We start from the raw sequence: 23,993 nt of genomic DNA, 5'->3' as shown, positions 1-23,993 counted from the left end.
CAGAGAATTCTCCAGACAAGAACACTGGAGTGGGTAGGCATTCCCTTCTCCTAAGGGATCTTTCCAACCCAGGGATCGAACCTTGGTCTCCTGCACTGCAGGAAGATTCTTTACCATCTGAGTCACCAGAGAAGGCCAAGAGTCTAATAGCATGCAATACACATGTTTTGCCCTCTGCTCCTTTTCTCTCTTTGTCTTGTAGCTTCATTTTTTAGCCTCTATTTAAAAATGTGAAATTACACCTTGTACTGTCTAAAATGGGCACCTGGTGAACTGCAGGTTTCAATTAAACAAGGTTTCCAGAAGGCTGCAGAATGAGCAAATAGTATGTAAAATTCAGTCATGTTAGCAAGTAAACAGAAAACTATTCAATGAACAACTATGCAGTTGAAGAAACAAGAGTAAAGTGACAAAAAGTATAGATGGTGGTACCTTTTGTGTTCAAATTTTTTAAAAATGCTCATTACATAAACAAAAATCTATCAAAACAGCTGGTTGCCTCCTAGGTGAGGAATGGGAACTAGAGGTAGGAGATGGTGACTTTTGATGTTTCCACTGGTTCAATGTGCGGTCATCTGCATGTATAGCATTTCCATTAAGAAAAGTAATTTCCTATCAAGCCATACAATGGAACTCAAGCAGTCCCTCTAAACTGTCATGGCTATGTTTAAATTATAATTCTGTCTTGGCACTACTGACATGGAGGGTGGGGGGCGGATTATTCTTTTTTGTGAGGCCATCCTGTGCTCTGAGGGTGTCAATCCCTGGCTTCCACCCACCAGCATCCCATACCTCCCCTCTCAATAACCCCAGCTGAGAACCCTGAGTTATAAATGTGGCAGGCCCAGTTTTTTACCCCTCTGTCCACGCTAGCTTTCCCAGCTTCACATATGGCCCTCAACCCAACTGCATGAGAAAAGACCTTTAAAAGGCTGGCTCCAGCTCCGTGTGCACGCTTCTCAGTCGTGCCTGGGTCAAGGAACAGAATAATTTCTGACAAACAGCTAAAATAGGATCAGCAAGTTGTAGCCTGCAGGCCAAATCCGGCCCACTTCCTGTGTTTGTTAATAAAGTTTTATTAGGACACAGACATGCTCATTTGTGTACACATGGTCTGTGGCTGTTTTCATGCTGCAAAAGGCAGAGTTAACTGTTTGGTGACAGAGGCTATCTGGCCTGCAAAGTCTAAAATATTTACCACTGGCTCAGAAAAGTTTTGCTGACCCTTGATCTAAACAATAAAGCAGGAAATCTAAGTCGTAAAAGAATATATTTAGTTTTCTCCTATGGGACTCAAAGTTATTGCCATTTTGAATGAGGGTTTGTGGGCCAAGAAAGTTTTGCTTTTTATGAATTGCTCTTCTACAAGAGAAGAGCTGCCCATTACCACTGGTGAGGCAGGCACAAGAGGAGTTGGATGATGTGCTACTTTGGGGAGGAGCCTTCCCCAACTTCTAGAATGAGCATACTGACTAGGACTGAACAGCAAATACACCAATAACAATGCTCTGAATGGTAGGTCATGGGTGAGCTTCTGCCCTCCTGGGCTACATTCCCCCTTTTCCTTGGTTGCACGGCATGTGGGATCTTAGTTCCCTGACCAGTGACAGAACTCGTGTCCCACCCTCACCCCCCGCCGCCCTGCAGTGGAAGCGCAGTCTTAACCACTGGACCGCTAAGGAAGTCCCCATTATCCATTTTTTAAATAACCAACACATGACACATCTACAATCAGAAAATGTGAAAGTTTTTCATATCGCTCTGGTGAAAGCTTTTAGAAGACGATCCAACCCAAGATAGTGAGAGGCAGGAGGAGGATGTGGGCTCGTACCCTCTCTGAAAGTCCTGCTCTTAGAGCTCTGGTGGGGAAACGGTCACGTGAGCAAGGAACTGGTGCCACAAGGGAGCACCATGATGGCAATCTGGCTCTTCTCTAGGGCCACACAGGAAGGAGGGACTGGCCCCCTCGTTCCTCTGCCAACCCCCTTCAGCTCCTCACACATCCCAAATCAGTCTTTATACTGAAACTCTCTGCCTAGTTCCTTCCTTCATGCTCCCCATGAAGGAAAGGGAGTTTTAACCCAGCATAATTAGAAACAAAATTCACCACCATGCTCATCACCCCTCTGAGCCTCGGAGCTCTTTCACACCCTCCCTGCCTCTTTACCCACCTTTGCTCTTTTGCAGCTGGCTGGATTTTGTTCCACCTTCAGGCATTGTCCCACCGGCCTTTAATGCATCTGCTACAGGAGCCTGTTAGGGGAATATATGACCTTCAGGGGACAAGGCACCTTCCTTCCTGCCATCTGCAAAGCCTCCATCTGCTCTTACTTGGAGGCAAGGGGATAGACTCAAGGAGTTCTGACATTTAATTGCATATATACAGGATGAGGGCTTCCCAGGCGGTGCTAGTGGTAAAGAACCCACCTGCCAATGCAGGAGACATAAGAGATGTGGTTCAATTCCTGGGTTGGGAAGATCCTCTGGAGGAGGGCATGGCAACCCACTCCAATATTCTTGCCTGGAGGATCCCACGGGCAGAGGAGCCAGGCAGGCTACAGTCCATAGGGCCACAAAGAGTCGGACAGGAGTGAAACAACTTAGAATGCACGCCCACACATAGAGGACAAATGTTCCTTTTTTCAAAAAGGATACCCTCCTTTATGAATCCATTGAATATAGGAAACTATCAAAAATTTGCTGGCAGTGATATCTGATATGGCAGACTACAGATGACTGATTTTCTGTATACTTTTTAGTATTGCCCAGTTTTACAGAGAGAACATATTAATTCGGTAGTCAGAAAAAACAAAGCTTCTGTACAGGTCTTACTCTTCAAAAATTATAAAAAAGCAAGCAACACTTGGAGCTGGCAAGCCGTCATAGTAATATAAAAGCTAAAAGAAAACCTTGTAAAGAGTGAAAATATTCTGATGTACAGACACCACTCCTAGTCAGCCTCCCAAAGGACATCTGAGAATAAGAAATAAAAGGCAAGCAAGTTGCAAAAGAAAATAAACTCCCTTCTTGCAGACAGGATACTTCACATAGAAAATCCCAAAAGAGGTTTAGAAACACTGCTAAAACTAGAAAGTAAGTTTAGCAAGTTTGCAGGATACAAGGCCAATATAAAAAGATACTTCTAGCAATGAACAACTTTGCAACCGCTTGGACTGTAGCCCATCAGGCTCCTCTGACCATGGGATTATCCAGGCAAGATAACTGAATGGGTTGCCATCTCCTTCTCCAGGGGATCTTTCTGAACCCAGGAGTCAAGTCTGGGCTTTCTGCATTGCAGGTGGATTCTTTTACCACTAAGCCACCTAGGAAGCCCCCCAGTATGCTGGACACCTAAATCCAATACAATGTTATATGTGAATTATTTAACTTAAAAAATTAATAAAATCTCATCACAGAAAGAAACAAATTAAAGAAAGAAAAGACAGTATCTTGTATAATAGCATTAAAAACCACCAAATACTTAGGTATAAACCTAACCAAACATGGAGAAGATCTGTACGCTGAGAATTACAAAATACCGATGAAAGAAATCTAACAAAAACAAATAAATGGAGAGGAATACCATGTTCATGGATTGAAAGACTTGGGTGTTTTTAGGATGTTATTCTCCCTAACCTGATGCCCTGATTCAATATAATTAAAATTCCAGAAGTTTTGGTAGGAAATGGCAATATAAGTCTGAAATTTGTACAGAAAGGCAAAGGAACTAGAAGAACCAGTTTTGGAAAAGAACAGAGTGGGAGAATTCACAGGACCCAACTTTAAGACTTACTACAAAACTATGTAATCTAGGCGGTGTATAAATGGCCAAAGGACAGACACATAGAAGAGTGGAAAAGAACAGAGTCTAGAAATGATGTATACATGTATAGTCAATTGCTTTGCAACAGAGGTGATGAGACAATACAGTGGGAAAAGGAGAGTCATTTCAACAAATGGCGCTGGAATATGAGGACGTCTGTACACTTAAAAATGAACTTGAATTCCATCATCACTGCAGATACAAAAATTAATTCAAAATGGATCCCAGACCTAAATGTAAAACCTAAAACTATAAAACTCACTGCAGAAAACATGGGAGAAAATGTTTGTGATCTTGGCTGAGGCAAAGGTTTCTTAGACAAGACACCAAAAGCACATTCCATAAAAGCAGAAATTGATAAACTTCATCGAAAGTGAGAACTCTGCTGTTCACGAGACACTTAAGAGAACAGAAAGCCAAGTCACACACTGGAAAAAAATATTTGCAAATCACCACAAAGGGTTGATATCAAGGACATAGAAAGAGCTCTTACAACTCAAGGATGAGAAAAAAAAACCCTAATATTTTTAAATGGGCAAAAGATTTCAAAGGACACATCACCAAAGATATAGGAATGGTCGAACACGAAAAGATGCTCAGTATCATCAGTTGTTAATGGAAATGCAATCTAAAACCCCTTCACACCCACTAGGATGGTGTCATCTTAAAGTAATGACTCTCCTCTGTGGCTGCAGCCTCTCTGGATAAGTCGGGCAGTTTCTTACAAAGGCAAACATATGATTCCCTTATAATTCCCCTCTTGGGAGAAATGCAAATACATCCATGCAGAATCCTGAACAGCAATGTTTAAGGTGGCTTTATTCATAATTGCCAAAAACGGGAAACAAACCCAATGTCCTTTGCCAGGGAATGGCTGAGCACACTGTGGTCCATCTGTACTGTGGAATATTAATCAGCCAGCAAAAGAACCAGCACTAACTGTACAGTGGCAGGGAGGGGGACCTTTATGTGAGCTGCCGTCTATGGGGTCGCACAGAGTCGGACACAACTGAAGCAACTTAGCATAGCATAGCATAGCATAGCCAGTCTGCAAGAGGCTGCATCCTGGGTGGTATCTTTTAAAAGCTCTTCTGGAAAAGCCGAGCTACAGGGACAGAAAACAAATCATGGTTGCCTGGGATGGGGAAGGGCTGGTTCCATCAGAGCACAAGGGGTCTTAGGGGTGACAGACTTCTCCATCTTGACTGTGGTGGGTCTGTGACTGGATGCACTGGTCAAAACTCACAGAACTGTACACTGAAAAGAGTGATGCTTCCTTTATGGAAACTACACCTTAATTTAAAAGATGGGAAAAAAAGAAAATGGAGAAGCTCTTAAAAATCTAAAATACTATCTAAGCATGTAGACACACGGGGGTGCTGTAACCAAGCTGGCCAGGGAATCTTAAAATTATGAAGTGTGGACTGTTGGCCTTCGTTGAAAATTACTTCAACAATGTAAACCATGGACTCTGGGTCCAGATACATCATTTTAGGTTCATTAGCTGTAAACACGCCACACTCTGGTGCGAGATGTTGACAACAGGGAGGGCAGGCATGTGAGGGGGTGGAGTGGGGGTGATGTATGGGAAATCTCTGTACTTTCCACTCAGTTTTGCTTTAAAACTCAAATTGCTCTAAAAACATTAAGTTCATAAAAAAAAAAAAAAAAATCACTCCAAGAAGTGTATCAGTTGGCACAAAGGTATCCTTTTCCTTCAAGCCAGGTCTTAAATCACATTAATTAAGAAAGAACCTGTCATTCACCCTATCAGAATAAAAGAAAGGCAGTAGAAATAAATATTTAACTAAACTTTACCAAATCTTATGATTTTTTCCAAATCATAAACAAAGATTTGGAAAATGGGATAACACAAACTACACACACTGGCGGTCCGTACACACTGAAACAAAATGACTGTTTTCATTAAACATCACACAAAGCAGGTTCTCAAATTGTTAAATGTTTTCTCCTGTCATTTTCAGTGGTTTCATCATTCTCGTGGTGTGGCTAGAAGGTAAGTCACTAAGCCCTTCCTGTAACACTGGGCGATTCAGGCACGTCATTTTTCCCCATAGTCTTTCTCTAACACCCTAAAGGTATTTTTTATGACACCAGCCAAGGCCAGGGAACTGTGTGCCAGGCATTAGAAGGAACTGCTTCAGGACAGAATCCAGAAAGGAATTACTGTGTTGAGAGACAGGAATAACTTTATGATTCACTAGAGCTCACGGCTTTGCAAAAGGGATTCTCAAAGTGATCAGCCACCCACAACAGAGATCCATGCCTTGGTGTGAAGGGCGTGACAGTCCCAAAGGCAAACTGGGCCAAACCCCTGAAATGTTTCCTTTAGGACCAAGCTGTGTCTGGCTGGCAACTTGTCTCAGAATTCCAAGTTCACTGGAATTCTGTTCAGAACTGTTTCAAATGTACGTTATATGTTACCTTTCTGGGGGCCTTCTTTTCATACTGCAAGTATCGCGATTCGACTATTCTTCCACCTGTAAGGAACACATAGTTGGTTTATAATAAAACTACAGCATGGAGTGTTAAGAATTCACCAGGTACCCAGGATGCCCACACCCCACCCCGAAAGCTGGGCACTATCAGCCCTCCCTGCTCAGCCTTGAGCATGTATGAGACATCTATTGTATGCAAGAACACGTATGAGATACCTCCTGTATATAAGGGCTTCCCAGGTGATTCAGTCGTAAAGAATCTGCCTGCCAATGCAGGAGGTGCAGGAGACATGGATTTGATCCCTAGGTCAGGAAGATCGCCTGGAGAAGGGAATGGCTACCAACTCCAGTATTCTTGCCTAGGAAATCCCACGGACTGAGGAGCCTGGCAGGCTAGTCCAAAGGGTCACAAAGAGTAGAACACAACTGACTGATGGAACACACACACACACACACACACACACACACACACACACACACTGTACACAAGTGCTTGGGCTAAGAGCAAGGAGGCTTCCCTGGTGGCTCAGTGGTAAAGAATCCACCTGCTAATGCAGGAAACCCGGGTTTAATCCCTGATCCCACATGGCTTGGAGCAACTAAGCTGATGCACCGAGCCTGTGCTCTAGAGCCCGGGAACCACAACTACTGAAGTCTCCAGCACCCTAGAGCCTGTGTTTGGCAACAAGAGAAGCCACTGCAGTGACAAGCCTGAACACCGTAACTATAGAGCGTAGCCCCGCTCACTGAAACTAGAGAAGAGCCCATGCAGCAACGAAGATCCAGCACAGCCAAAAATAAATAGGTAAATACGATTTTTTTTTTAAAAAGGAAGAAAATGAATATGTGCCAACGGTCAGAACAGAAAGTGGACTCGGGGCGGGGCAGGGCAGGGAAAGGAAGAAAGAGCTTCCAAGATGGCCACCCAGCAATTCCTTGGCGGTGTAGTAGTTGGGACTCCGGGTTCAATCCCTGGCTGGGGGAACTGAGATCCCACAAACCCTGCCGCTTGGCCAGAAAAAGAAAAAAAGGCAAAGATGGCCACCTGTTTACCTTCTCCTCCCTCCCCAACTTGCTCTATGTGCTGTGACCCCAACTGCCCTTCTCCCACCCAAGCCCATCTATGACTCAATCACGGCACTGCCTTTTACATCTCCCAAACCCACTCCTCGCTCAGGACTGCTGCCCTGAGATTCACTCAGTACCAATACCCTTCTGGAACACAGCCATATTCCTTGGTGAAAGTCCAGCCCCAGGTCCCCTTCCACACCTGATCCTGGGACACTGAAAGTGGATGGAGGAAACCCACGTGTACCCTCCATCCTCCAGGGGCTCTCACTGCACGCCCAGTGCTCACCCCCAGTCCTCTGCTCTGACCCTCCACCTCCTACACTGGGCCACCCCTCCAGTTAGCTGGTGACATCTTCCCTACTTCGCTGGGAAGACAAAAGCAGTCCCAGGAGGTCCTCCCATCTGGGCATCTAGCTGCCTCCCAACCTCAGGGCCATAACCTGGGCTCTCCCATGTGACGGGACTTCTGTGCTTGGGGGTGAAGCGAACCCCCAGCTCTGGGTGCTGGGGCCCGGCCCTTACCCAGTTAGGAAACTGTCCTGGCACATCTACTCCCCCAGCCCCGCCCTATGTCGCCCCACTTCCTCTCTCCAAGGGTCACACTGTTCATTCTCTCTCCACTCCAACCCCCGCCCCCTCCCACTTCTCTGCTCCCCTTTACTATACCGGCTCCTCCTCCTCTCCTCCCCGCTTCCCTGGAATCCCCCCATTCCCCAGTCCTGGCACTTACAATCACGAGGCCACCAAAGAAACTCCTTCCGGCCAGACCCCTGAGATGCCCCAACTCCAACGCCCCGTGGACCATTCTCAGGGCTCGTTCTGAGGCAGCAGCAGCACTGGGCACCACACTGGCTGAACCCTCCTCTCTGACACACACTGTGTCCTCCAGGCTCACCGCCCTGCGGCAGCTACAACAGGCTGTCTTGTGGGTCCAAGAGCTGTTGAAGGCTGAGCGCCTCCAGGCCCCTTGCGGGTCCTGTGTCCCGTTCCTCAAGCTAGCAGGCTGGAGGTAGAGCTGGTGGTCACCCCAGGCGTGCCCCAGGCACGGAAGAGCCATGCCTGCAGGGAGAGTGGGCTCACTCAGACAGTCAAGCAGGAGGCACCAAGGGTCCAGGTCAGAACAGGCAGGGTCCAGGGTAGAGAATCAATCCACACGAGGGATCTGCCACCAGGTGTCCAGCAAGGGACTGGGGCAAAGGACACCCCCAGTTCCAGGTGGAGGAGACCGTAATGCACTGGGCCTAATACCATCAACAAAGGATTTGACTCATCTAGGAAGAAGATTCTGGGTTCCCTGAACAATTGAAAAGCAGTTTCAAGTTGCTGGAAAACTAGAATGCACCTGCTTGTTCTCAACAGCGGTGGGTTTTCCAAAGAAGCAATGTTACAAGGAAGGATATAATTTATGTCCAAGATCTAGACCATGTGTAAATACGACAGACGTTACAGACCAGGTGATATAAACCTCCAGTCATTGGGGAACTAGAATTCTGCTCCAAATTCTCTGAGATCCACACTGATGCAGGGCATAAAAATACTTTAGCGTAACAGAAACTTGAGCTGCAATGTGGGAGAACTTTGGGTCTACCACCCAAACTGGGTACTGCCAAGAGTCAAGGAAGGCTGTTGACGGCGACCCCAGACACACAGGTGGACATCAGACACGTGGGTACCCTCGAGAGACTGACACACTTATTCAGAAACAAACTTTAACATTTTATAACAAATTCAGCTCAGACTCTCCTCACCCATTCTTACCAATGTGTGTATCTGGGCACACCCGAGACCCCCATGGCCAGAAAGGCCCACTGCCCTAAACATAACCCCTACCAGGTCCTGCTGAACCCTTGGTTGCAGGGCTGGGTGACCAAACTCAGGGTCCCCAAAGGTGTGACTAGAAAGAAGTAAAGCCCCAGCTCTCCTGCTCTGACCTGTTTTTACCTTTTTCCCTAGAAGCACTTACTGGGGGGGTGGGGGGTGGCGGGGAATCACTTTTTTTTTTTTTGGCCGAGCCAGCAACATGTAGGATCTTAGTTCCCCGATCAGTGCCCACTGCATTGGAAGTTCCACAGAAGTCAAAAAATCACTTAATTTCAGTGGATTCCATTTCAAAAGATAGATTCTCCAATGTTACTCACCTTGTGTTCTTCCTTTGCTCCTAGCACCCCTAGCAGTACTGGGGCCCACTGCAGGAGGCTTCCTAAAAGAGAGATGGGGGGAGCGTCTTGTTAATGCAGGTGGATAAAAAGCTCTGGGAAGCCACCCAGGAGGCTGGGCTTCCTTGGGACAGCCTTGTCCCAGCATCCACCCCCCTTGCCCATCTCTGCAAGGCAGGGCCACCTCCACGGGACGAGGGATACTGAGTCCCAGCCTTGTCACCTGGGGAAAACACTCGAGAAGAGCAAGCTTTTTTTCGTTGGCTGTGCCATGTGGCATGTGGGACCTTAGTTCCCCCATCAGGGATTGACCCAAGCCCCTGCGACGCAAGTGTGGAGTTTTAACTGCTGGACCACCAGGGAAGGCCCAAGATCAAGCATTTTTGCAGCGCCACAACTTACCCAGCGCCCCGCCCCGAGGTGTCCGCCATTTTCCCGCCTTCAACTCAAAGGCTAGCCTCTCAAGTTGAATCCCCCCGCCCTTTTCAAGTCAACCCACCGCCCTCTCCCGGACCATGCCATATCGCGACGCCGCAAGAGGGGTGACCGTGAGTAAAGCGGTCGCCTCCTGCGCGCGCGTCTCTCTGGCCTCCCCTCACACTTGGTTTCGCCTACCCGCGGCAGGGGGCGGGGGCACGGGCAAGAAGTCGGAAGCGAGGGGCGGAGATTCGTGGTCCTCCGCCCCCTAGCGCTTTGCGTCACGCCCCCCCGAGGCCGCCCCTCCGGAACCCGGAAGCCGGAGCGCGGGGGAGCGGCGGGCGCGGCGGGGCGGAGCGGCCAGACGAGCAGCGGGCTGGCGGCCGGGCGGGGACCTGGCCGGGGACCGGCGGCGCGCGGCGGCCGAGGCCCAGGTGAGTGCTTGGCGGCCGCGGGTTGAATGTTTTATCTCGAAGCTCGCACCGGCGGGCTGCTTTGCAGAGAAAGACGGGACTAAGGGTTAGTCGGGAGGGGTCTCGCGAAGGCAGGGGTCGAGGGGGTGGGAACTAGCGTGAGGGTCTTGGCGAGTTTGCAGGAGGCGGAGTGGGAACAGGACGATAAAGGAGAAAGTTGATGTGATGGGCCTGGTGAGGGAGTTTTTGGGCGAGTGTGAAGGCAGATCTTGTGGCTTTGAGGAGCTTCTCTGAAGAGGACGTGGCTTAAGTGGTAGTTGGAGGGTCGCAGGAAACGGGGCTGGGAGGGAGAACGGCAAGGAGGCGGGGTTGAGAGGCCCAGGCTGGGGGTTGAGAGGAGCGAGGCCGGTGGGGGAAGAGCCGGGGTGCGTTGGGAGGAAGAGGTGTGGGACGGTCTGGGGGCGTTTGCTTACGGTGAAGAGGTAGACGGATGGTGCCTGAGGGAGGGCAGCGCCTGCGACTCACTGGATGCTCAATAAATGTGAGGGGCTCTGGACCCACTGGTGCGGTGCCCGCCGGTACGAGGGGAAATGGAGGATGGGAGAGGAGGCAGAAAAGGGGTAGAAGTTATGGCGAAACTGGGGTCTGGTCCAGGGAGAGGCAGGGGAGGAGGGGAGGACAGGACTAGAGTGGCCCCGTTCAGATGTTGGCGTGCACCCCATGGAGATTTAGGGAGGGAACGCATCTCCCCCTCTTGATTCAGCCTATTACTGACATCACCCGCCAACTGCTGGGTGACCCAGACTGGTTCCAGCGCCTTCTGACCGATATTCAGAACTTGAAAACCCAGCACGCTCCTTCTAAGACTGACTGGCTGGAGCCTGGGGATTCTAGGGAGCAAGGAAGGAGCTCTTGGGCCCCCGCTTTGGGGCCGGAACTGGGTTTCAGAGGCGAGGGGGTGGGTGTGCACACACCCACATGTGCTAGGCTCTCACCACCTCCTCCCAGTTGCATCCTTGGACTTAAATGGGTAAAATGACATACAGGAAATCTGTTCCCCAGCGGCCGAGAGCTCAACCCAGGACAGGCACAGCCTCTGGTGGGCGCTCTGTAGACCAGCAATCATTAAGGGAAAGCCTCTCCCACACCTCTGTCTGAGGTGGGAGGGGCTGGGGGACATTGTGCCTTACAGTTAAAGGGTACCAGCTCCTACCTTCCTGAGGTATGTCCTGGTGTTGGAGTCCCCAGACTCTCAAGGCATCTGGGAGCATAAAAGGTGACGTGGCCAGCAGGAAAAGTTGTCTGATGGGCCTGGCTCTGGCAACGGCCTTGAACTAAACAGTTTGTTTGTTTGTTTTTAATTTTTTTTTTTAATCTGACTGCATCACACAGCATGTGGCATCTTAGTTCCCCAACCAGAGATTGAACCCAGGTCCCCTGCATCGAGAGCATGGAGTCCCAAGCACTGGACCACCAGGGAAGTCCCTGCACTAAATGGTTTTGATCAGCATTAATTTCTTTCCCAACCCTGGGGATCCTTGTCTGGAATCTGCTAGAAGGGCTAGAGAGCCTGGATTTATAGCATGTTCAGGACAGGAGTCTGGATAGCTTGAATGTGAAGAAGACCACAGAAAGATAACCACCCCGTTCACTTCCAAAATGTTCTGGCCCTTAGGGAACCTCTGTAAGCGAGATTGTCAGCCTTGCTTCCCCAGAACACATGATTAGAGCTCACAGTCATGCCTCCTGCAGGTTTTGAGTTTGGACTTGCCCTGGCTGGGACTCCGCCACCGCCCCCCCCCATCCTCCCATCCCCCCTACCCTCACCTCCCTCCATGAACTGGACCAGAATCTTCTGGTCTTCTTGTCTCCTTCCTGTACCAGAAATGTGGCCAGGCAAACTCTCATGAAGGGTCCTGTGTTGGGGGTCCTAACCGCCAATCAAATCTCTTTGTCTTTCTCCACCTGCAAAATGAATGGATTGGCCTAGTCAGTGTTTCTCAACTTTGAAACCCAAACCTTGGCTTCTCCAGCACGCAGCCTCCTCTAATTTTATGCAGCCCCAGACAGATCAATCCCCACTGCAGTAATCCCTCTTTTCCATCCTACAGTTTATATCTCACAATGATTATTGGACTGCTCCCTTATCTTCCATGTAGACAATTACAGTGCCAAACGTGCTTTCACACGTCGTACCTGTTCCCAGGGTTTCAGCTGCATCCTTCTGGCTGAAAATCCTGGGTGAGACCCTCTGTTGAATCCAGGCCTGTGACTCAGAGAAGCAGGTTGGGGACTTTGGAATGTCCCTTTTCTAGTTCACTGTAGGATCCATTTTCTATCCCCAGGGGAGGGGGGCTTGTTAATGTACTGCTTCCCATTCCTTATCTTCCTGAAGTTACGTGTCTTGGGTGGGTCCAGAGTTCCATAAAGCAAGGGCTGACTGTGTCAGATGCTGTGGACTGAGTGCCAGGGACAGGGATGAGCCCTCGTGCCCTGATGGAGGGACATTCTAGTGGGCCACCCTCCCCCACAAGCATGATGGAGTTCACAGTAACTGGTCAGTTCAGTAGCAGAGATGACACAAGAAGTTGTGGGGACAGAATCAGGAATGACCAGCTCAAGCTTCAGGGCATGGGGGATTCCAGCAGGTTTCCTCAGAAGATGTGGCTGGCTGCAAGCCAAGCCTTGAAGGATACGGAGGTGTTGAACCAAGCCGGAAGAGGGAACCACATAAGTACATCCCTGTGTGGCTCTTCATTGAACATCTTCTGTGATAGACACTTTCATACCCAACTCTCTTACTCTGCCAGGCATCAGCAGGGAGACTGTGGTTCCCATTTACTAGATATAGAAACTGAGGCTCAGGAAGGTGATGACTTCAAAAATAGCTCCCTGTGCTTTCCAGAAGTGTGAAGGATCATTAGAAAGCTCAGTTTGCTAAAGACCAAATTATTGGAACAGTGTCTCGACTGCAACACCATTGACACCTGAGGCCAGGTCATTCTTTGCTGTAGGGGCCACCCTGTGCCTTATATCAGGTGGAGCGCAGCCCTAGCCTGCACACACAAGATGCCAGTAGTACATACCCACCTCAAGTCGTGACAACCAGAAGTGTCTCCAGACATGGTTTGTATGTCCCCCAGGGACAGGAACTGTCTAGTAAAAGCTGGTTCCTGCCACCAGGCCTACCATCACCTCAGTGACTCTTTGGTGTTTGTTGGGCTCCCAGCAAATTGCTGCCAAGAGCAGGCATGGAGAAAAGAGGCCAGCAACTGAATTCTGCCGTCCCCTCAGTTCTTAATCTGGAGTCCTGATAAAACGGAGACACCACTGGGAATGCACCAAGGGGGAGTTAGGGAACGTGCCCTGAGAATGTTGCACGGAGGAGGAAGAGGAGGTGAGCTGGAGCACTCGTCATGCGCTGGCATAGCAAATGCCATTGTCTTTCTCTTTGTCTTCCCACTGACCTGGATTTCTGCAGGCACTGTCCTTGTCTCAGAACAAATGGTTGCTTTTCTTCCGAGATTAGAGGTATTCAATTCTCTTCTCAAAGAGCTACTTTGGAGGCAGCCCCAGATCACTGTGGCTCTCGAAGCCACGTTACCTTCTCCCTTTTGCCCTCCTGGTTCCAGACATGGGTCCATCCTCAAGCACAGGCTGGCTAACTTTTGCTCTTCGTGCATCCTCCTCTGCTTGTTCCCCAACCTTGACACTGCTGCTTTAACTCCGGGGGCAGAAAGGGCACATTCTGGGGCCATTCGACCCCTTCTGAAGGCTGCCCTCCCCCCAGCCCCCATCCACCGGCCCTTTGTGCAGCCAGCATCCCCAATCAGCTGTGCCAGGCAGCCCCTGCTCGGCCTCCCCGCCGAGCAAGACAGGCCCTTCTCTCTGCCCTCGTCCCGGAGATGGAGAAACAGAACAAAGGGCTCTGTCTGAGCGCGGCCGGGGCCCCCAACAAGCCAGCCCGCTGCCGGCTGCAGCTCAGAGACCCCCACTTCACCTCGTTGCCTGTTTCATTTTGGCCCCAAAAGGGCCCCAGAGATTAGGCACGTCTCAAAAACGCAGCCGATGAGTTTGGGTTCTACTCACTTCCTCGTCGAGACTCTCCTGAGTCCTGATGATAAATAAAGTAGTGATTCAAGGGTTCAGCCTGTGGCTTAGTCGGAGCGATGAATAAGCTGTCCTGGTCTGACTCATTCGTTTACATCCCAGCTCTGCCCTGTTTCTTGAGGTTGTGTGTGTAAGAGGGAAGCCAGCTCCAAGCATTTCATGACTGTCACTGCCGGCTGTGTGGGTTTCCTGGGGCCACCGTAGCAAAGTACTACAAGCTGGGTAGCTTAAGCAACAGAAGCATATTGTCTTGTGGATTTGGGGGCCAGAAATCCAGATCAAGGTGTGAGCAAGGCTGGTTCCTTCCAGGGGCCATGAGTGAAGGATGCATGCAGGCCTCTCTCCTCGGCTTGTCGATCGCCAGCTTCTCTCTGAGTCTTCACCTAATCTTCCTTCTGTGCGAGTCCATGTCCAGTTGCCCCTTTGGATCAGTGCCCATCCTAGTAACCTCATTTTAACTGAATCACCTCCTTAAAAGTCCTGTCTCCAAGTACAGTCACATTCTGAGGTCCTTGGAACAGTAGGACTCAATATAATGAATTGTGGGTGGCAGGTGCAAGCTCAGTGGTGTCTGACTCTTTGTGACCATATGGAGTGCACGTCCCCCCATCCAGGCTCCTCTGTCCATGGGATTTTCCCAGCAAGAATACTGGAGTGGGTTGCCATTTCCTCTTCCACGGATCTTCCCAACCAGGATTCGAACCCGAGTCTCCTGCATTACAGGCAGATTCTTTATCTCTGAGCCACCAGGGAAACCCTGTGGGGGCCAGCAGAGGGTTGGCGGGGGACACAGTTCAGGACACTGGGTAGGAGACAGGTTTCATTTTTTATGAAATGAACTTAATAAGGGAAATTTCATTTAATAAGGGAATTTTTGATAGTCATCCAGATAGAGAAAAGTTCATTCGGTTTTGTCTCATTCACTGAAATAAACATTGTAGGGGAGATGGGCAGGTTGGCCACGTCACCTGTGGAAGTGCCCTCTTAGGGAATTTTCCAGATCTTGCACATGTCTTTATACTTGGAGTGACTATAGAGAGGCAAGAACATGACTCAGGGAGAGCGGATGTTGTGGGACTTTATTAGGGATATGTTTAGAGTCAGACCTGGGAGACAGTGTTTGCCCACCCAGGGGCTAGCCAAGGTTTATAATTGAGGTATATGGGAGTCCCTGTCCTCAGTTTTGCCAGAATCAAGAGGGGGAGTCCAAAATCAACTCCATTCATGGAACAAAGTGACTTTGGGACCAGCTGCTTCCACAGGTGATGAGACAAAAGAAGTTTCTGGAAGACTTGAAAATCATTCCACAAGAAATGTCGACAAGCCTGGAACAGATTTGGCGATCTCAGGTGTACTGAGCAATAGGAATAGCCCTGGTCTCTCTGCCTGAGCACAGGTGTCTGGCCAGCAGTCATGCCCGCTAAAGTCAGATTCCCAGCCTTGTGAGGGCTGTGAAGTGCCTGGCAGTGGGCGGACTTGGAACCTGGGCCTAGCCTGAAGTGGCTGATGAAGAGGAAGACTTGGAGCCCTGGCGTGGTCATCTCCCTCCAAGGCCACTGCTGCTGCTGCTGCTGCTGCTTCCTTGCAAATGGGGTGAAAACAGCATCAGCATCAGGACCGTGAGGGCTTTGCCAGGATCTTCCCACTCATCTCTCAGAGCGTCTCCATCCCATTCAAGGGTAGACAGAACCTGGGGAGCTGAGTGGAGAAGACTTGGAGATTTTTGCATTTCAGATCCCATGGGTGCACCCACGGTCTTTCATTTCCTGGCGAGTGTGCCAGGGTCCAAGGCCACTGCTTGGGAAGATGGCCAGAGTCCTTGGCTGTCATGTGGAAATGCCGTTTATCAGAACAGTGACACACAGGACTTCCCTGGTCGACCAGTGGTGACAACCCCCCACTTCCAGTGCAAGGGGCACGAGTTCAGTCCCTGGTTGGGGAACCATTATCAGGCACATGATGCACACAAAAAACAGGTGACACACAATGCTAAGAGCATAGTAGCCTGCCCCGTAGACCCTCAGGGAGCTGGTCCCTTTCCTCCTGGTGGTCCCCAGGGAGTCTACCCCCTGGATTAGCAGGAAGAGGAGAGGATGAAGATGGGGAGGCTGAGGAACACGTGTCTGAAAGTGGAAAGAATGACTTGAACAGGGACAGGTGACTCTAGGCCCCAGCAGCTCAGGCAGTTACCCCACTAGGCCGGCTCTCTCTAACTCCCTCTCTTGCTCCCTCCTATATCTTGTGTAGTCAGGTGAACATGGACTTGGAATCATGTGAGCATCTCACATGCCTTTGAGGCCCTGGAGAGACCCTAAAGTGTGCAAACTTTTGTTTTTTTATTTATTCAAAACATCTTTTCTCAGCCTGGGCATTGGTGCTGACTGGGGCTGGATCATAGTCTGTGGTGGGGCCTTCTTGCCCATCAGGGTGTTCAGCAGTGTCCCCAGCCTCCCCCCACCAGTTGCGAGTAGCACCCCTCCCCCCGGTTGTGACAACCAAAAATGTCTCCATATATGTCAGGTGTCCCCTAGGAGAAGAGTCACGTCTCCCCCACCCCCCCATGACAGAGCTAGCACTGCAACCCCCAAAGCCCTACCTGAGGGTCTGTGAAAGTGAAAAAAAAAGTGTTAGTTGCCCTGTCATGTCCAACTCTTTGCGACCCCATGGACTGTAGCCCACCAGGCTCCTCTGTGTATGGGATTCTCCAGGCAAGAATACTGGAGTGGGTTGCCGTGCCCTCCTCCGGGAGATCTGCCCGACCCAGGGTTGGAACCTGGGTTTCCTGCATTGCAGGCAGATTCTTTACCATCTGAACCACCAAGGATGCGGGCTCTGAACTGCCTGTAAAAACCAAGCGGGGTTCCCTTGTTCTCTGGAGGCTGCTCGGCCTGGTCTCAGGCAGGGCTTTTGTGTGTTGTCACCGCAGCTCTGCCCGTATTAGGTTCTCAAGGTGGCTTTCCATTTGGGCACAATGACAGATGAACTGTGTGATTGGAGGGTGGGGGTCACAAAGGGCCCCCCTCTGCCTGCCCAGACCCACTTCCCAGAAGACTTTCTGAGTCTTTACCAGCCCACTGGTCTATAGGAAAGGACCCAGATCCCAGCCCCTCACAGGGCCTTGCAGGTCTGCCTTCCCCTTGTAATCAGAACCCACCTGATCCATGGACCTGACCCAAACCACCATCAGTCCCCCTGACCTGTCACACCTGCAGGGGCTGCCCAGTACCCCTCCCCCCCCCCCCCGGTCTGCCTGCCACGCTAGGCCTGGCTGATCCTTTCTTGATGTCACTGTGTCTTGGTCCTCTCTGCCTCCACCCCCCTAGGGCTCCCTATCAGACTTGCAGGAAAATCTAGACTCCTTCCCACATTCACAAGGCACTGTGGGATCTGACCTTCCTGACCCCAGCCCCTCCCCCTCCAGCCTCGGCCCTGCCAGCCACACTGGTCCCCTTGTTCCGAGGCCAGCCCCGGCTGCCTCTGCCCTTGGAGCTCACCGCCCTCGCCTAGGCTGCCATTGCCACGCTCAGCCCACGCATCCCCTCGCACTGCACAGGCCTAGGCAGCTCTCTCCTCTGAGCACTTGCCTGTGCCGCCCCCTGGCTGCTCCACAATGACCACCCTGCTCTGGTCAGTTCCATCCCCGGGGCAGCACCACTGACATCCAGGACCAGATCACTCTCTGCTGTGGGGGACGTCCCACACGTTGCAGGGTGTTGAGCAGCGTCCCAGGTCTCCACCCACCAGATGCTAGAAGTCTCTCCCCTCCCCCCAGTGGTGACAACCAAAAATGTCTCCAGCCTTTGCCAAGTGTCCCGTGGGGTGGGGCAGGATCACCCCCTCACCCACCCCGTAGTTGAGAGCTGCTGCTTGAACACACTGCTCTTTTTCTTTCCAAAAGCACCGTTACTGTTGGAAATGCCTCTTCGCTAGTGGGTTGATCTGTCAGGTTGCCTAAAGGCCAGACCTCATCCCCACATTCTCACTCCCTATTTTACCAGCTGCCGGCTGCCAGCCTGGCCTGGCCCAGCCCGGCGGGGTGGGCAGCAGAGAAACATTTGTTGACTGGACGGATTTTGAAAGAAGACATCCTCTTTGGGGATGTAACAGCAGGCTCGAAGAAGGATCAGCCTTGGGGAGAGATGAATGGACCAGGTTGCCCCATCATGGGCCTGGGAGAAAGAGCTTTTTCTAAGACTCAGACTGGTTGGGCCAGACTGGAAGGCCAAGGGATGAGTTAAGAGAGAAAGGGACAGTCATGAGAGGGTGTTTGGGAGGGGCTTCTCCGTGGGGTTTTAAATTAAGCAAAAGAGAGGTGGTGGCCCTTCCTGATCACAGCCTCTCTTGGGGAGCTCAGCACCTTGTGCATACGACACCTTGGACTCATGTCCTGGGGCTTCTGTAAATTGGCACCACAAGCTTGCGTGGCTTAAATGATAGAAATTGATTCCCTTGAAGTTCTGGAGGCCAGAAGTCCAAAACTGGAGCATCAGCAGGTCCATGACTGTCTGCAGAGACTCCGGGGATGGGTGGAGGACCCTTCCTTGCCCCTTCCAGCTTCTGGGGGCTCCATGGCCTGTGGCCGCATTCCCCCACTCTTACTTAAGCCCTAAGCTGTCTTACAACTCTGAGCCGCCAAGACTGAGAAACATGCTTCTTTTGTAGCTGTTTCTCGGCAGGTCCATCTTACCAATAACTTCATGTCATCATTTCCTTAAAAAAAATCCCAGCAGGCTCAAGGAAACACGCCTGGAAAAGTGGAAACTCGCTGCCTCTAAAACAGCATCCTAACTGATGCTACTGTAACCCTGGCCTCCTCCTTTTAGCTTGAGGATGATTTCATCCAGTAAACATGTGGCTTCAAATTATGGCCTTATATAAACGAAGCAGCTATGCTACACTTTCTAGAGGCCCCCATCCGCCTCACTTTCCAGTCAATTCGGAATCTTTCGCCAAGCCGATCAGCAGAATCTGGGCTTTTTCATGCATGAGGCCTTGGCCGGACCAGAGAGAGCGGCTCTTGCACATTTGTCACTTGACCTCGGGGCTGGACTTTGGGTTGCCTCCTCCTCTTCCCCGTACCTCCTTTCTGTGAGAAAGGCCCTGAACTGAGGCTCACATCTCCTCAGAGCACAGAAAGGACACTGGTACGGTGTTTGCCAAAGCCTTTTCATTTTTCACCATTCAGGTGTTTCGGTGGGAATTCTTGATATTGTGCACCGAAGACTGGCTGTTAGTTAAGAGGGAGTGAATTCCCAGTGTTCTACAGCCACCACCTCTGTCGAGTTCCGCAACATTTCCGTCACCCCTAAAGTAAACCTGATGCCCATCAGTGGTCAGTCCCGATCCCCTCCTCCCCAGCCTCCAGCAACCACTCATCTGCCTTCTGTCTCTATGGGTTTGTGTGTTCTGGACATCTCATTATCGATGGGATCATACTTGGTATCTGGCTGCTTTTACTCGGCATGATGTTTTGGAGGTTCGTCCACCTTGTAGTTTGCCTTCGAGTGTCATTCCTTTTTATGGCTGCAAAATATTCCACTGGGTGGATGGACTACATTTTGTTTATCTACTCATCCTTTTTTTTTTTAATTTAATTCAATTTTTATATTTTCGGCTTTACCAGATCTTCGTTGCTGCCCACGGGCTTTCTCTAGTCGCAGCAAGCAAGAGCTACTCTTTGTTGCAGTGCAAGGGCTTTTCCTTGCAGTGGCTTCTCTTGTTGCAGGGCATGGGCTCTAGGCACGTGAGCTTCAGTAATTGTGGCACACAGGCTCAGTAATTGTGGCTTGCAGGCGCTAGAGTGCAGGCTCAGTAATTGTGGCGCATGGCCTTAGTTGCTACACTGCATGTGGGATCTTCCCAAACCAGGGATCGAACCCATGTCCCCTGCATAGTAGGAGGTTTCTTAACCACTGGACCACTAGGGGAGTCCCTCCACTCATCCTTCGATGTGCATTTCAAGTCCACCTTTGGCTTTTTCATCCAGGAATGTTAGAGTCTGCAGTTTGAGTTCCATTTAGTGATGAGCACATAATTGTCCACCAAGTTCCAGGTAGAAAGATCCTCTCAGTTCAGGGATAGATTTTCCTTCCTGTTCACACTGCATGCGCTTCCATGAGCATTGGTCAGAAGGCAGAACAGGCTTTTAACTTGGGGGCATTGGGAGAGGTGGTTTGAATCAAAGACAGACATAGGTTTTCGGGACCTGCCATGCCCAACACACATCCACAGTGTACAGTTGCTGCTTTGCTGAGCTATCCCTCCTGGGGACCTGGGGAGTTCCTCAGCCCCAGACCTGCTTCCTTTCATTCCAGACACAGTCTGGGGCTTCCTGGGGTACAGGTTTCACATGTACTTGGGACAAGACCTTAAGCTACAGTGTGACTGGCTTCCAAGCCTCAGGCTGTGTTTAGACTCTGTGCAGAAGGCATGCTTAGAAGCCAGAGAAATCAGCTGAGCGCCTCAGTGAGCTGATGTCCACTGCTTAAGGACATCCCCTGAAGCTGTGGTCATCACAGCGCAGTGCCATGTAGGTATCAACAGCCCAGGGGCAGACCCACGCGTGTGTAACACAACTTCACTTTTCTTCTTTAACAAAGAAGCTTCCTGGTCAGGGGAGAGACAGATTCTTTAAGAAAAAGCAGGAAAACACTTGTTTCATTCTTTGAAGCTCGTCTGGATCCTCCTTTCACCTCCCACACCGTACTGGGTTGATTGGTGTCCCCCTAAATTCATGTCCCACCCAGAACCTTGGAATGTGGCCTTGATTAGAAATCAGGTCTTAGGACTCCCCTGGTGGCCCATTGGTTAAGAATCCGCCTTCCAATGCAGAGGACGCAGGTTCGATTCCTGGTTGAGGAACTGAAATCCCACATGCCGTGGGGCAGCTGGGCCCAAGTGCCTCAACTACTGAGCCACTCTGTGCTTTGGAGCTCAAGCCACGACTAGGGAGAAGCCCACGCACCGCAACGAAAGATCTCGCAGGCCGCAGTGAAGATCCTGCATGCCGCACCTGAGACCCAAAGCAGCCAAAAGTGAATAGACAAATAAATATTAAAAAATAACAATAACAGGGTCTTGGCGGATATAGTTAAAGACCTCACGGTGGCCGCATCCTGAATCCAGTATCTGATGTCTTCATAAGAAGAGGGGAGGACACAGAGACAGAAGGCCTCCAAAGAAATCCGAGTGATGCTCCTACCAGCCAAGGAGGGGTGAGGGTCGCCAGAAGCCAGGAGAGACACAGGAAGGTTTCTCTCTCAGGATCTCAGAAGGAGCCAGCGCTGCCCACGCCTGGATATTTGGGCTCATCCAGAAAGGCAAGACGATACATCTTTCTTGCTTTAAGCCACCTGGTTTACAGTCCTTTGTTAGAGTAGTCCTGGGAAACTGTTACACCCTCCAGTATAACTTCCAGATGAATAAAGGCTTAAATGTGGAAAGTAAGTCCAGGGAGGGAGAGGAAAACAGTGTGGTTCCATGTTCATCCAATCTGGGAGAAGAGTAGGCTGCCGACATCATGGAATAAACGACCCACAGAGGTGTCTGCTCAGAAAATGTGGTATCTGTATCAAAAAACAGCACACACAGAAGTAAATTGGTATGGGCTTCCCTGGTGGGTCAGCGATAAAGAATCCGCCTGCCAGTGCAGGAGACACGGGTTCGATCCCTGGTCCAGGAAGATCCCACATGCCATGGAGCAGCTAAGCCCATGCACCACAACTATTGAGCCTGCAGGCTAGAGCCCAGAAGCCGCAACTACTGAGCCCGCTTGCCCTGGAGCCCGTGCTCCACAACCAGAGAAACCACCACAGCGAGAAGCTAGTGCACCACAACTAGAGAGTAGAGAAGAGCCTGCACAGCTAAAAAATAAATATTTTTTTAAAGAGTAAATTGGTATGAATGAAGTTCATCAGACATCGCGAAGACGTCATACTCTTCCTATACAAAGAACTGCTCCCAAACAGTAAGCTGGGTAGGCATGGTTCAGTGGGGGGAAAATGGGCGACTGACATTTAACAGCTTCCAGAAACAGAAAAATCGTTACTGAATACACTTAATTCTCCAAAAACCCAGCCTGACAGTCAGAGGATTAAATGTGACAAAACACTCTTTTGTGCCCACGGATAGCCACAGGTTGAGAAAAATATTAATCCTCGATGCCAATGAGGCTGCTCTGGGCTGACCTCTCTCTTTGGCAGGGTGGGGCCTCTCCGGAAGTCACTTGGGAAGAGGGAGTCAGGGGCCTTCAAAGTGAGGCTGTAGAGGAGATCAGACCAGGCAAGTGTTCAGGTTAAAATGGTGCCGCCTAGAGAACGGGGGGGGTTCTGGATCTACGAGGGTACACTGCATTGGGAGCAGAGCTTCCTAGAGTCTGCTGGAGGGGTCCGGGGGACATCCCAACCTGAGAATGAGGACAGGGGACACGGATGGCACTGGAAAGAGGCAGCAGGTGCCTGCCTCTGTCTGAGCTGGAGGGGAGGGCAGGGTGCCAGCCCCTGGCAGTGGCTCAGTGAGTCTCGGGCCTGTAGCCCGGGCTGCGGGAACCAGACTTCCCACTGTGGGTTGGGGGCTTCGGGCAGCTTTTCCCTGACTGATGGGGCCCTGCAAGGTCTGCCCTTTGAGCCTGGGCCTAGCTGAATGAGAAGTAGCTAGAGCATGTGCAGGAGCTGCTTCCTGCGGCTGCCGACCTACGGAAGAGGGTCTCTGCTGCCTGGGGGTTGACGGCCAGGAGCGGAGGGCTGGCTGGAGGGAGGCCCCAAGGAGCTGTGTGCTGGGACACTCACGCCTAGACCCCTACTGCCAGGGGCTCCCGGGGGATGCAGGCAGGGGTCCCTCAGGGGTCCTCCTGACCTCCTGGCGAAAAGAGAAGCTGTTCTGGGGACAGCAGACAGGATGTGGTCAGTGGGAGGAGCAGGGAGCAAACACCCTCCGGTGTTTAGGGCAAGAGGTGGGGTGGGCGTCCCTGGGCAGGAGCTTAGCCACTGAAGGGGGAGTACAACAGTGGATGGGCCCCAGGGGTAGGTCCAGGTGCCACCTGGTCCCCAGGGCTGCCGAGCAAGTGGGCAGGACCAGGAAAAGCATGACTGGCAGGAGCTTGGTAGCATCTTTGGGGAGGGGAGCTGTGGTTTCAACTGTGTAGGGGATGGCAGATGGAGGTGTGGGGGTGGGTAATGATAGGGGGTGATGGCAGCCCGAAGCGGGGCGGTTGGGGGTGATGGCAGACTGAGGAGGGGGAAGGAGCAGGAAGGGCTGCTTCAGGCTGCATGGAAGTGAGGAGGGAGCTTGGAACTGGACCCTAGGCTAGAGAAGAATTTACTAGTGTCTTGTTTTTCAGGCAAATGAGTTATTTCAGTGGGAGGGCCCCTCCCCCTGGGGAGGGGGCAAAGGGAGCCACTCTGAGAGGAGAGTGTGGGCTCAGGTGAGGCTGGTTGGATGCTGGGAGGGCCCCACAGGCAGGTGCAGGGGGAATTTTCCCAGGATGCAGATGTGGTGGGGCGTGGAGGGGCAGCTGCTTCGGAGTTGGTCAGGCGGGCCCTGCGGG

General features: G+C 50.9%; 2 protein-coding genes across 57 annotated transcripts in view; one reads left to right on the top strand and one right to left on the bottom strand.

Annotated features, from left to right (window-relative positions):
- Positions 1-9,957, bottom strand: part of HAUS8 (HAUS augmin like complex subunit 8) — a 34,113-nt gene extending 24,156 nt beyond the window's left edge. For all 7 annotated transcript variants that reach the window (XR_014055658.1, XR_014055659.1, XR_014055660.1 and 4 more), the window contains exons 1-4: positions 9,912-9,957; positions 9,492-9,553; positions 6,269-6,324; positions 2,172-2,253 (exon numbers count right to left, since the gene is read on the bottom strand). Coding sequence is in view for 4 of the 7 variants with exons in the window: in XM_081496575.1 (XP_081352701.1) it covers positions 2,172-2,253; positions 6,269-6,324; positions 9,492-9,553; positions 9,912-9,940 (229 nt within the window). In the remaining 3 variants the exon portion in view is untranslated. The remainder of the gene's footprint in view (positions 1-2,171; positions 2,254-6,268; positions 6,325-9,491; positions 9,554-9,911) is intronic.
- A 331-nt stretch (positions 9,958-10,288) lies between these two features.
- Positions 10,289-23,993, top strand: part of MYO9B (myosin IXB) — a 106,054-nt gene continuing 92,349 nt past the window's right edge. For all 50 annotated transcript variants that reach the window (XR_014055648.1, XR_014055649.1, XR_014055655.1 and 47 more), the window contains exon 1: positions 10,289-10,360. The gene's annotated coding sequence lies outside the window, so the exon portion shown is untranslated. The remainder of the gene's footprint in view (positions 10,361-23,993) is intronic.

The sequence above is a fragment of the Giraffa tippelskirchi genome, chromosome 6, assembly GCF_054371585.1.
Source record: "Giraffa tippelskirchi isolate mGirTip1 chromosome 6, T2T-mGirTip1v1.2.pri, whole genome shotgun sequence".
Lineage (NCBI taxonomy): Eukaryota > Metazoa > Chordata > Mammalia > Artiodactyla > Giraffidae > Giraffa > Giraffa tippelskirchi.
Note: the sequence above shows the minus strand (reverse complement) of the source record. Positions and strands in the feature narration are given on the sequence as shown.